This window comes from Aulonocara sp. 'chitande type north' Nkhata Bay, linkage group LG11 (genome assembly GCF_057382095.1).
Source record: "Aulonocara sp. 'chitande type north' Nkhata Bay isolate Kocher_YH1m ecotype deep benthic linkage group LG11, A_spYH_male_GT1.1, whole genome shotgun sequence".
Taxonomy (NCBI): domain Eukaryota; kingdom Metazoa; phylum Chordata; class Actinopteri; order Cichliformes; family Cichlidae; genus Aulonocara; species Aulonocara sp. 'chitande type north' Nkhata Bay.
In genome coordinates, this window is record NC_141354.1 from 34,087,979 (window position 1) to 34,100,204 (window position 12,226).

The 12,226-nt window shown below is 37.2% G+C and overlaps 1 protein-coding gene across 2 annotated transcripts in view; it reads left to right on the forward strand.

Annotated features, from left to right (window-relative positions):
* The window catches only part of dgkb (diacylglycerol kinase, beta), an 80,291-nt gene that overhangs the window by 46,025 nt on the left and 22,040 nt on the right, over positions 1-12,226 (forward strand). For both annotated transcript variants that reach the window (XM_086312276.1, XM_086312277.1), the window contains one exon: positions 3,760-3,824. In XM_086312276.1, the coding sequence (XP_086168402.1) occupies positions 3,760-3,824 (65 nt within the window). The remainder of the gene's footprint in view (positions 1-3,759; positions 3,825-12,226) is intronic.

Here is a 12,226-nt window from a genome sequence, read left to right on the forward strand (position 1 = left end):
ATCCTAAAAGCAGAGTGGTTATGGCACATACCAGACAGATTTTGGCCATCATCTCTTTGTGCATTTCCTGTCTTTCTTTCTTATGTCCCCTTGTAATAAAGGCCAGAGGTGTTTAAACTTGACTGACTGCTCTGATACTGGTCAGTCACCAATAATGCGTTATAGTAACCGAAGAACAAAAGAACAATACTTTCTCTGATCTCATTCTTGTCCCACAGCACAGGTATTTCTTCTTCTTTCTTTTTCTTGAATTTTTCCAGCCTAACCTTCTGCCATGGCCCAGTTGGGTTGAGAATTAATGACGCCATCCCTTTGGGAGGATGTGGAAGTGACGTGAAGTGTAATGATCTCAATCAGGGCCAGGGGTGAGAGACAGAACTAATCACTGAGCGCACTCCGCTACCATAATGCAGTCAGTCGCCCTAATGACCCTGGCACTCCTGTCAAAGCCATTACTCTCCACTGTAGTGAAAGGCACATCAAACCGCTGAAGCCCACTCATAATTGGACTAAACTTTGAGCTATGAGAGGACATTACACATGTCCTGTATTAATTTGGGTGCCAGATTTTTACATTGGTAATTATTTGAGGGCAGCTGGGGGTGAGGGGGGGGAGTGAGCTGACGGCGCATCAGACCTGTGAGGGGGTCAGTGCATAAGAATGTGTCATACATGTATTCAAGGTTTGGCCCACTACTCCTGTCATATTGGTGTTTTATTGTGTTGTTTTTACACATAAAGTCAGAAAACTAGTAAAATGTATCCAGTTGGACAAACACAACATCTTAACTAACTAACTTTTTTTTTCAACTCAGTTTTGCAGAACAGCTAAAATTACACTCAACCATGAAAAAAGCTCTTTGTAACTTACAACATTTTTTTTTAAGTTATTTATCAAATTCTGCTTAGATAAACATAATTAGATATTAAACAAACATTTGAAACCCATTGAAATGAAAAGATATTTCTTGATAAGTCGTGTTTGGCGCAAAAAAGAACCCTGAAACAATTTTGTCATTTTATACTACACACATTTTGAGTGTACCCTTGACCAAGATGTGCAGTGCACGCTGGTGTATTAGCATGGTGCATAGTGAATAATTTAAAAAAGAAAACAATGAGCAAGGAAGAAAAAAATAGCTATTCACCTGCTGCTCACTTGTAATTTATTACAAGAATGGAAAGAAAATAATTTTATATTCAGAATATTACAGTATTGTAATTCGCAAATTTCAATTTTATATTTTAGATTGGTCCAAATTGATTTTCACAAAATAATTTAGGAGGTAAAAGAAAACATCAAAAGCACAAAGTGATTTTGTTTCAGAAGCTTTCCAGGTGGGGTTGTTTCTATTTGTTTTCTATTTTTGTTTGTGTTTCTGAATAAAAAAAAATTAAATAAAGCTAATATAATAATATTTTTGTTTTTGTTTGATAGAGGTTTTGCTTTTCTGTGTAAATTTGTATATGACTTTGAACAGTTTTCATGTTTTTATCAAACATTTGTACAGATAAAATTATATTTTGTTATATATACTATATGTGAATACTGTAAATGTTCTGTATTTTGGTTATAGGAGCATTAGAGTGTTTCTTTTTTAAGTTTTTTAATTTAAAGCAAACAAACAGTACAGCAATGTAGAACGACAAAGTGCTTTATCCACTCTGGGTTGCTTGAAATCGCTGTTTACTGTTGCAAAGCCACAGCTCCACTTGTACAGATCTCAGATAATAGACCCCAAACCAAAGGGGAGACAACCTCTCCTGGCTTTTGCTCTCTTGTTTGCAGCTATTGTCCTGTTTGTAAGAAAATCAAGTTACAATCTCTCAGATATATCCATCACCTCACCTTTCTTGCTCACGATGGAAGCGTGAGGCGAGTCTGCGGGGATCTTGAAGAAATCTTTTGGTCTTCTGCTTACAGCGTCTTGAAGAGACATCAAGAGAAACTCCATTGATTTTTCTCTTTTGGCTTCTTCTAAATTTCTGTACAGAGAGCTAGCAGGGGGTCCTCCCTGACTACACTGCTGTTTCAATAGTGCCACTCAAAATGGAGTGGGTCAAAACAGATTGCTTCAGCGGAGGGGGGGCGAGGAACAAGCCCAGAAAGTTTACAGCAACTTTTCCCTCACTCTTTCTTGAGATGTCTTCAGAGCAAGATAAGTTTTCATCAGAGTTTTTCACAAAGGCCAGTACACGTTTAAGTGTAAATTAAAGGAAATTTATGTTTTTCCTTCATTAGAGTCAGGCCTCACGCCCTGAGAGGTTTTGTACATACTTTACGGCATATTTGAGTTCATATGTCATGTTCACCTGCTTACTGGTGTTCCGATTAAATACCCTGTTTAGCATTTTTGCACAAATGCTCTTTGATATTAAAATATCCAATATATTTTAACTCAAACTGCGGTGCTGTGCTCCAGTACATTTAAACAGTTAATGCCCAGGTTAATACAAAGAAAGTATACCACTGTGAAGGGAAATTTATTAGTAGGCAGTAGTCTTTTTTTTCCATTTCAAAAATGAGATTACAGGTAAACTAAAATGAAACACTTCATATACATTTAAATCGTTTATTTAAAAGTACCTTTGACTGCATTGTGGTTTTATGAAAAACTGTGCAATATTCAAAATGTTATTGTTATTAATCAACAAAAACCTTTGTCATGTGAGAGAATGATGAGTGATTATGGGTATTTAGGTTTAGAAGTAGATTGGAGAAAATCTGAACTGCAGAGAGACGAGTGGTGAGGTACATACAGAGAAAGAAAACAACTTGGTTGCTGAGGTTTCAGCAGCTTCCTGTAGGGTGGTTAGGAGCAGTATGTGTTTAATTAATTAGCCCGTATGGAAGCAGCATGTTTTCATCAGGGTCTCTGTCAACTTCATCCAAAGCTTAGCAACCTTCTGCGTACTACAGCTCCTGTAATCTTATAGCGATAAACACCATGGACATCCAAGATGTGCCTGCAATGTTTGAGAAGTGTGGAGTAAATATCAGCTGACATAAATTTAAACTTTAACGTAATAAAATTTTGCATGCTATTAATTGTTGTAATGACATGAGTACAAAGGATTATTAGGGCCACATTAAAAAAATATATTAAAGAGAAAAAACTTGAAATGTGGTGATTACAGTTGTTTTTTCAAGACTGTACCCTCTACAAAATGCCTTGTGTGGATGATTTAGTCAAACAAATTGATCTGCCATTTTGTGATACAACATACATCCTCTTTATTGCACGAGGGTGTAACCATCAATAACCTCGCATCTGTCCATTACCAGTCATTTCATTTCGTACAAATCCACTCTTCCAACTTTCTGTGGTTTTTTTCCATCTGACCATTTGCAGCTTTCTGCACCATCTTTTCAAAGTCCTTACACTTTATCACCGCACTGTGTTTATGTGCTAAAAGGGAAATCATTTCCTTCCTTCTTACTAAAACTGGCAGTTTGTCTTGAAAGAACAACTGTAAGCTCCACCTTTCGACTTTTTTCTCAAAATAGATTTTTGATTTTATTCTCAGAATTTTGACTTTAACCTAAAAATGATAAATACATTTTTTTCTTAATGAGGTCCTAATACTTTGTTGTAGAGAAGAGCTTATTTATTAATTAATTAATTTTTTTACCTAGAGTTCCATACACTAAAGTGTCCAAAACTAGAGGTTGCAAGACTGTAATTCACTTATGATCTGTTGTTAAACTATTACACCAACTTGCTTCAATAAAACATACAATTTTATTGTCTCTTTCAGGATGCCTCAATCGCACATCGTTTCCATGTTATGAGAGAGAAGCACCCTGAGAAGTTTAACAGCAGGTATGTTTCTGTTTTGTTCTTTTGGGCCATTGGAGCTATTGCCATTGGGCGAGAGGCATTGCACATCCTGGACCAGTAAATGGCAGGGCTCACCCGAAGAGACAGACAACCATTCCCCGTCACATCCACATCTATGGTTAAATTCAAATCACCAATCAACTTAACATGCAAAATCCTCAAAGAGGGGCCCTGCTTAAAATCAATATCTCTTAACAAACATATTGATGAGTGGTTCCCCAGTTTTTCAGCTGGACCACTATTTTGTAGATGTACCCAAACAGACATTGTTTGAAACATCCTTTTGTTGCATTGTTTTTTTGAAAATATTGACTGCAGTTAATACATACAGTTTGTTTTGGACGTTACTAATGGTAGAGATCTATTGTCTGGTTTGGGTTTACCTAGCACTCTCTTCACTAACTTGTCCATACAATCCTAGCACTACGGAAGTTTCATGGCCTCACTGTGCTCCTCCTGTTTCACTATGTGCTAGATTGTCTTGTAATTTATTAAATAGCAATAGTTCTCTAGTCTTTCTAAAGGTCTTTAAAAGGTTTTTAGGGTTTTTGTTTTTAGGAAAGGGTTTTTTGTTTGTTTGTTTGTTTGTTTGTTTGTTTGTTTGTTTGTTTGTTTGTTCATTTGTTTTGTTTTTTGTTTGTTTGTTTTTTGGACATTGGCTGATTGTGTCTGACACCTTTTTTCTGCAAAATGAAAACTAGCACCCTCTGAAAGACAGCTTAACAAAGAAGCAACTCTTTAAATTGTATCTTTACACACTTTGCGGTCCTTGTTCCCATTTCTTAAGCTAAGATAAAACAGTTTGACATAATATTAGGCATAATTATTGCACCAATGGGGTGATTCCGAGAGAGTTACTACCTGAAAACTAAAGCATGGACATGCTGAGATATATATCTTGGCATGTGGTGTCCCCCAGTAGTGTCCTCAACTAGAAGGAAATGGAAATGGCAAATTTCAAGGGTAAAAACTATCCACAGTGCAGGAACAGTATCTGAAAGTCAGGACCACAAGACCTGAGATATACATCTATCCTTTCAATTGATCCACCTATTGTTGCATGACAGTAATCCCCAAATCACACAAAAAAGCATCATCAGTCATGGACTGGCCTCCCCAGAGCGCACGCCATGTGGGGTCATCTTGACAAAATGGAATAAAAAGCAGCTGACATCCAAAGAAGACATTTGAATGTCCTTCAAGAAGCCTGGAAAATTGTTCCTGAAGGCTGCTTTAAGAAATTACAAGAAAATTTGTGTTAGAGAGTTCAGACAGTGAAGAATCAAGGTTTTCATACCAAATTGCTACACCCATTTCACACTTTCCTTTTAAATATCAAGAAAGGAAAGGTGACTTAAGACGTTTGCACAGTATTGTTGATCTGTAGCATTGTAATTTGCTAGTGAAGGGAATCAAGGAAAAATCTGTCTCACTTATAACTTGTATTGGACCCCCTGCCTATTTTTGGATGGTACACCATCATTTAATGAGTGTGGCAGTGATTGCAAAAGTACAGGGTTTGTGATTATCTAGTATCTTATTTCTTTCTTTCTTGGAATAAAAGCTATTATGTGACATTGCAAGGTTCAAATTTTTTTCATCTACCACCCATGTCTAACTACAAACTCCTCCACCTTTATTCTTATATTTCTTATATATGTTGGTACAAAAAAGAAGGACATTATGATAGATCATTTCTACCAACAAGCTCAACGTAAATAAATCTCAAGTTCATAAAACATAAAAAGAAAATCTCAGAGAAATCAAATCATGCATTTTTCACAGTCTAAATAAACCTGCAGTGCATTTGCAGAACCTCTGTTTGACCCTTTTTATGACAGCACAACATGTTTCTTCTCAGCAGGATGAATGGACAGGCTACATGTTTAGCATTTGTGATTACCTTGAGGAGATGCGTTCACCTTTGGAGATGAAAAAATGTGGCATCTATGTTTCCATCAATATTTAACATCTCCAATACATCTCCACTAGCGCCAGGGAGTAATTGCAGGCCTAATTGAATTTGCTTGGCTAGTTTGACATCATGGATCAGTCAGACTGATGACACACAGCCTCCTAATAATCCCATTTGTACTCATTATCATATTTTACTCTGGCCTTAGTACAACATTTAGCCAGCTATTCTTCTGCTGCACGAACATGCAGATAAGCCAGTGAAATGGTCCAAGCGGAAGTGAAGGGGGTTTCAAATAAACACGGGCCTGTTAGTCAATGCTGACAATGATTACGACAGATGTGGCAACATGTTGGAAAAGAGCCAGCAAGCAAGAAAGGACTATATCAACTCTGAATTTCCTCATTAAACAAAGAGGGTGTTATGTGGTCATCATCCACTCCAACATGGTGCCACATCCTTTGCAGATGCTGGTAAATTATTTTCCTGTTTATCACACTCCATCACATTGTACGTCTACATTTTAGGCATACAGACTGCATCACTGTTGTTTTACCCCATCTTAAGTCCTAGTGAAAAATGATTGAGATATTTTAAGAAAATTATTCTGTCTGTTATTTGAATTCAATTAATAATTCACACAGGGGAATGAGTTTAGGATCTCTCTATTACACACTATCCTTGCCAATTCAATAATGCATGATTATAGTTTTTCAAGGTAGCATAGATTTTGTTAGATTTGTCCAAAGGGCTTATGTCCATTGGAAGTATATTGCAACTTATCACTGAGTCATTTTCCTGCAGCTGGAAGCTCTTTTTCAGGAACTTCTATGACAACTGAAGCAAAGGGTTGCATGTCTTGAGGGGAAGATTTCATTCCACTGTTATTAAGTAGGCGTTGGTGCAAAGCGAATTAAAGAAGACTGAGCAAGTACAATGTTTTTAACAGTATTCAAAAATCATGAAACTGATTTAATATATTAATTCACTTTAAGGTTTCACTTAAACATTTGTCACTATACAGAGCTATGTAATGATACTTACAGTTTGCTTTAAAATAAAAAAGTAAAGTGAATATACCTTGTAAGCAATATTTCAATAAAAAGAAAATGGAAGCATTGTTACTACGAAATAAGTTCAGAAAGATCCAATTTTCTTCTTTTTTTTTTTTTTGGGGTCTCATATAAAATATACACACAAGGTGCACACGATCTTTAGAGCTGAGACGATGCAACATATGGTTTTTATTTCTGTTATAACTGATTAACTCTTAACAGATGATGTTTAAATAAAATTGAAATATTCCTTTTTCGGTGATTAATATGCATGCTACATTTTTTATAGTATAATTATAATTTTCGTGATTCTTAAATTAAAGGAGTTCCTAATTGTCACTAAAATAAGACAACAAATTAACAAATTTACCATGTGTGGGACTAATAAAGGTTATCTTATCCTAAAAAATTATTTATTGTCCTTTCTACTCATTTCATTTTAACCCCCTTGTTTTGCTTTAATTCTTCACAGCAAAGATTCGACAAGGTGCTAGAAACCTTCTTAGAGATTTAGGTCCATATTGACATGATAGTATCACATAGAAGCTGTAAATTTGTCAGCTACACACCCTGTGATGGGAATCTCCCATTCCGTCACATCATAAAGGTCCTAATTGGACTAATATCTGGTGACTGTAGAGGGCATTTGAGTTTAAACCAGTTTAAAATTATTTGAGCTTTGCTCTGACCTCTGATATCAGAAAGTGTTATTTTTACCCAGAGAACTATCATTCACTTCATAGTTTCTTCTTTCTGGACCATTCTCTGTAAACCCTAAACATGGTTGTGTGGGAAATTCCCAGTTGATCAGCAGTTTCTGAAATAGTCAGACTAGCCCATCTGACATTGACATTTGAATCTTTTTTCTTTGCCGTTCTAATGCTTTGTTTAAACTTTAGCAGGTTGTTTTGACCATGTCTACATGCCTAAATCCTCTGAATTTATACCATGCTATTGGTTAATTAGATACTTCTGTTGATAAACAGATGAATGTACTTCTCTTTTGATATCACTTTAAGAATACAAGCAAAGTCTGCAGTTTTATAAATCCCCAGTTAATAAACTTCAATGCAAACCTAAGAATGTCGTCTTAATACTGATATTTAAAATGTAGCCATTGTTTATCTGTCATCCTTTTTGATGCTTTGCCTTTGCTCTAGACTTAGTTTCCAGGTCACGATATATAATAAAAAGTAACGTATGAGACATCAGTACAATGTGTGAAGAGAGAAATGTCAAAGCGTGACTGTTTTTATATGACAGCAGTAATAGGTGTTTTATGAACAAAAATCTATATATTTATGTCACCGCTGTGACCTTACAGAAACTACGTGTTTAACCAGCTTTAATTGCCAGAGAAATAACATAATTAATGAACAGCACTAATTATGAAATGAGGGGATTTTGTTCATGAAATGCTGGGGTCATATTCTCTCTCTCCTTCCATTTTTCTCATTCTTTCTATCTCTTGTATTTGCACCTTGGGGTGATTACCAGGGTGAAGGTGTGAAGATTTGACACTCGGCAGATAGATTCATTTACTGCCACTGCCGGACCTGGAGGTGATAATGAGGTCGAGGATTAAAAGCAGACAATCAGTCGGCCCGTGACGAGGGCCGCGCCACCTCCTCCCCCTCATGACACTCCTCCTCGACCACCTTGTTAAAATATACTGGTCCCTTTCCCCCCATTTTTTGCTGATCTCCCATGTAATTATACACTAATCTCTAACTCTGAGGGGAGAGATGGATGGTGAGAGAAACAAGGAAAGAGAGGTGGAGAAGCAGAGAGTTGAGAAATTAACTTTGATTTTTGTGTACAGTTTCATGTTAACTTTTTTCATGTTCTAACCAGTGCTCAGATTTGGCACAACCCTGGTACAGTTTACACTAATGTCATTTTTTTACACAATGTAACTCATATGAAATAAAGTGACAGCAAATTGAGGCAAAATAACAGTCACAAGAAATATTTTTCTGTCTTTCCTTAAAAATGATTGGTAAAAATGTTCTGGCTTGATAGTTGTACATTTCCTAAACAATCATCTCAGCTTTTTTGTTTTCTTTGTTATCAGTTTGTAATTATTTTTCCAGTGTTTAGCGCATTTTACTTATAACAATACTTATTTGAATTTCCCTACAGCTTACAAATTCTTGTAGAAATTACCTACCAAATTGATATAAGCTGCTCTAAGACTTAATTGCAATGTGTAACACCAGAAAAAACAGTGCACAATAGAACCCAGTGTAATCACATGCGGTGTGATAGTCTTGAACCATTGTTCTACCACAACTATATAACAATGCACAGTACTAAACAGAACAATGTATTTATTGTAGTCTTGTTTCAAGCCTCATTTTATATAGAATCCACACATTGTGGCTATAGCATGGTTACATCTAAGAAAAGATGGCCATATAAACTGGATGTTAACAATGGGCATGTTAAAGTGTCCCTGTATAAGATACTAAACGGGAATCAGAATGTCAGTTATCAAATAAACTTCTATATTAATGTGCGTGTGGATGTTTGGATGAGGCTTGTCAAATAGAAGTGTTCTGAATTCTCAGTAAGCTCTTTTTCAGGAACTTGGATAAAAAGAGAATGGTTGGATGGATAAATGGCAGTTTGTTGTTCTCTAGCTTTCAGGTGTGTGTTAACTCAATGCTGCAGTCTTCCCAGGAGTAGGTATTTCATCAAAATTCAGCCCAGGGTTAGACCATGTAATGCTGAAAAAAAGACAGCTACATCTCAGGCCCTCAGGCAGCGTGTTAAATGTTAAGGTTCATGACAGTACTATTAGAGAAAGGCTAATATGGCCAGGGAGAAAGCCTCTTCTCTATGAATAAAACTAACAAAAAAAAACATTGCAGTGCAGCTTAGGTTTGCAAAGTTGCATCTGAACAAACCACAACATTTCCGCGACGAATGAGACCAAAGTAGAGCTTTCTGGTGATCATGCACAGTCCCACGTTTGCAGAAGATTTATCACAGCATATCGGCACAAGCACTTCCTGCTCGTTGTCAGTTATTTGGGCTTGTTTTGCAACCACAGTGCACTTGGCAGTCACTGAGTTGACCATGAACTCTTTAATATACCAAAGTATCCTAGAGTCATATTTTGAGATAATCTGTTCTAAAAACTAAAGCCTGATGGAAATTGAGTCAGCAAATCTGTGACAGAATGGTTGAAAAAGAAAAGGAACAAGGTGTTGCAATGGTCCAGTCACGTCCAGATCTCAACCCAATTGAAATGCCATGGAGGGACTTTAAGGGAGCTGGAAATAAATAAATGCTGCAAACCTCGATGAACTGAAGCAATGTTGGAAAGAAGAATGGGAAAAAATACAGAAAGCAATTACTTCATGTTGTTGCTGCTAAAGGTAGTTCTTCACATTGCTGAATCATGGGGTGAAACCAAGATTGCTGTGAAAACGTTCTTATTCATATAACTGTTTGTTAAATATGATTTACATTCCGTTTTTTCCCATTGGCATCGCTTTTCACTAGAACAATGATAACATGATAAAAACAATGAAGTCTCTGTGCAGCATTTTCCACGTTAATCAGATGATTTTAGATCAGTGAGGGAAAACATCTGATTTGGGACCTTTCGGTGTGAAAACTGCTCTGGCTGCAATGTTTGTTTGTTATGTGGCATCCGTCGTGGCACCTTGATGTTCCGATGATATTTGCTCTGCTTACCCAGATCTATTTTCGGTCCTGAGACATCTAACACCGTCAGCACACTCCTCCAGAGCCTCTCTGCCCCTGTGTGCCCACAGGTTCTTGCTGTGCTGTGTAACCATCCTGAGTTAACCTTTCCTGAAGGCACAGGGAAGCCCAGGCATGAAGCACTCTTTAGCATAATGAGTATGTTCATCAAAGCACTTCGTTGTGCTGGATGGGGCTGCTGGATTCACCAACGCACACACACCAGACAGCCCATGTTAATGTGTGTGTATGCATGTAGGTGTGTATGCGTTTCCTGCTGAGCTGGAAGCAGTGCCACAGGTGATGGCACTATTACACACACTCAATTACACACACACACAAGCATGATGGACCTCAGCGGAGGCTGCCCTCATTTGAGGATGAAATCATTTCTGCGACCAAAGTGTCATCTATAATTAATGACCATTTGTGTGTAATTTAGAGGGATCTCACCTGTGGCCCTGTCCTCAGCTCAGTGGGAGCACAAACAGACCCATACGCAGCAAAAAAGGTATAAACTGAACCAAACGCGCAGGCAAAAATGTGCACATAGGTAGCAACCTTTAGGAACGTAAAAAAATAAATAAACAATTAAGTGATGAAACTTTAACCTGTTCAAATTGATACTTATACATTAAGCTAAATCACATGCCCACCTAACTGAAACAAACAGCTCCCTGCTGATGTGCTGCTGATGTGTAGACCGTAGATAAATGTGTTACTAAAGTGCCTGAAGTCGTATAAATAATATAAAATCATTAATAACAGTATTGCTGTGTTAAGTTTATTTAAGGTGTATAAAAACCCTAGAATCTCTTTTATTTCATCTGTTAAATAGACATTTATTTACTCAACGATTTTTTTTTTATTAATGCACAAAATAAAATATTTAACTCAACCTACGAACACAACATAACCCAAAGCACTACCGCTGTTAACTTTGCTCATCTAAGTAACGTTATCTCGATTCAATTAGGGTTTTACGGGTTGGAGCATGTAGACGTCTGGACAGATACATTTTAAGGAAGCGAGTCACAGTGATGAAGCAACTGGAGATGATAGAAAGTCAAAAAGATTCAGCATCCTCAACCGGCGGGAAAAATGCTAGTAGTACCAAATGGGCAGGTTCCGAGTTAAACTTTTCTCAACATTGAGGCAAGTGACTGAAATGACTGCCAATAACCACAAACACCTGGACAAAAGTACTGGGCCACACCTCTGAATCTTTGAATTCAGGTGTTTTTAATACCATTAGCCCAGGTGTATAGCATGACCTAGCCATGCAGACTGTCTTTACAAACATTTGTGAGTTCACTGAAGTTGAGTGTGCTATATTACTGCATGAAGCAAATCTGACAAATTGCTTCTTGATATTCTTTAATCAACTGTAAGTGGAAGCATTTGAAACCACCATGGCATACAGACCTCGAACGCTCTGCTGACTCTGCTGGCTTTACAATCAGCACAGCTGTACACCAGCAGCTTTTTGGCTTGGGTTTCCATGGCCCAACAGCTCCTGTATGTGTAATGTATAGGTGGCCAAATACTTTGGCTGTATAGTATATATTTGAGGCTTTCAAAAGCAACCAGTGCTCGTAAAGTCCACTCCAGCAGCCGGTAGTGACAAAGTGATGCATGATGAGCAATCACTTCCTGCATCACTTCCTGCATCACTTCCTGTGTGTGCACATGAGTTTAAT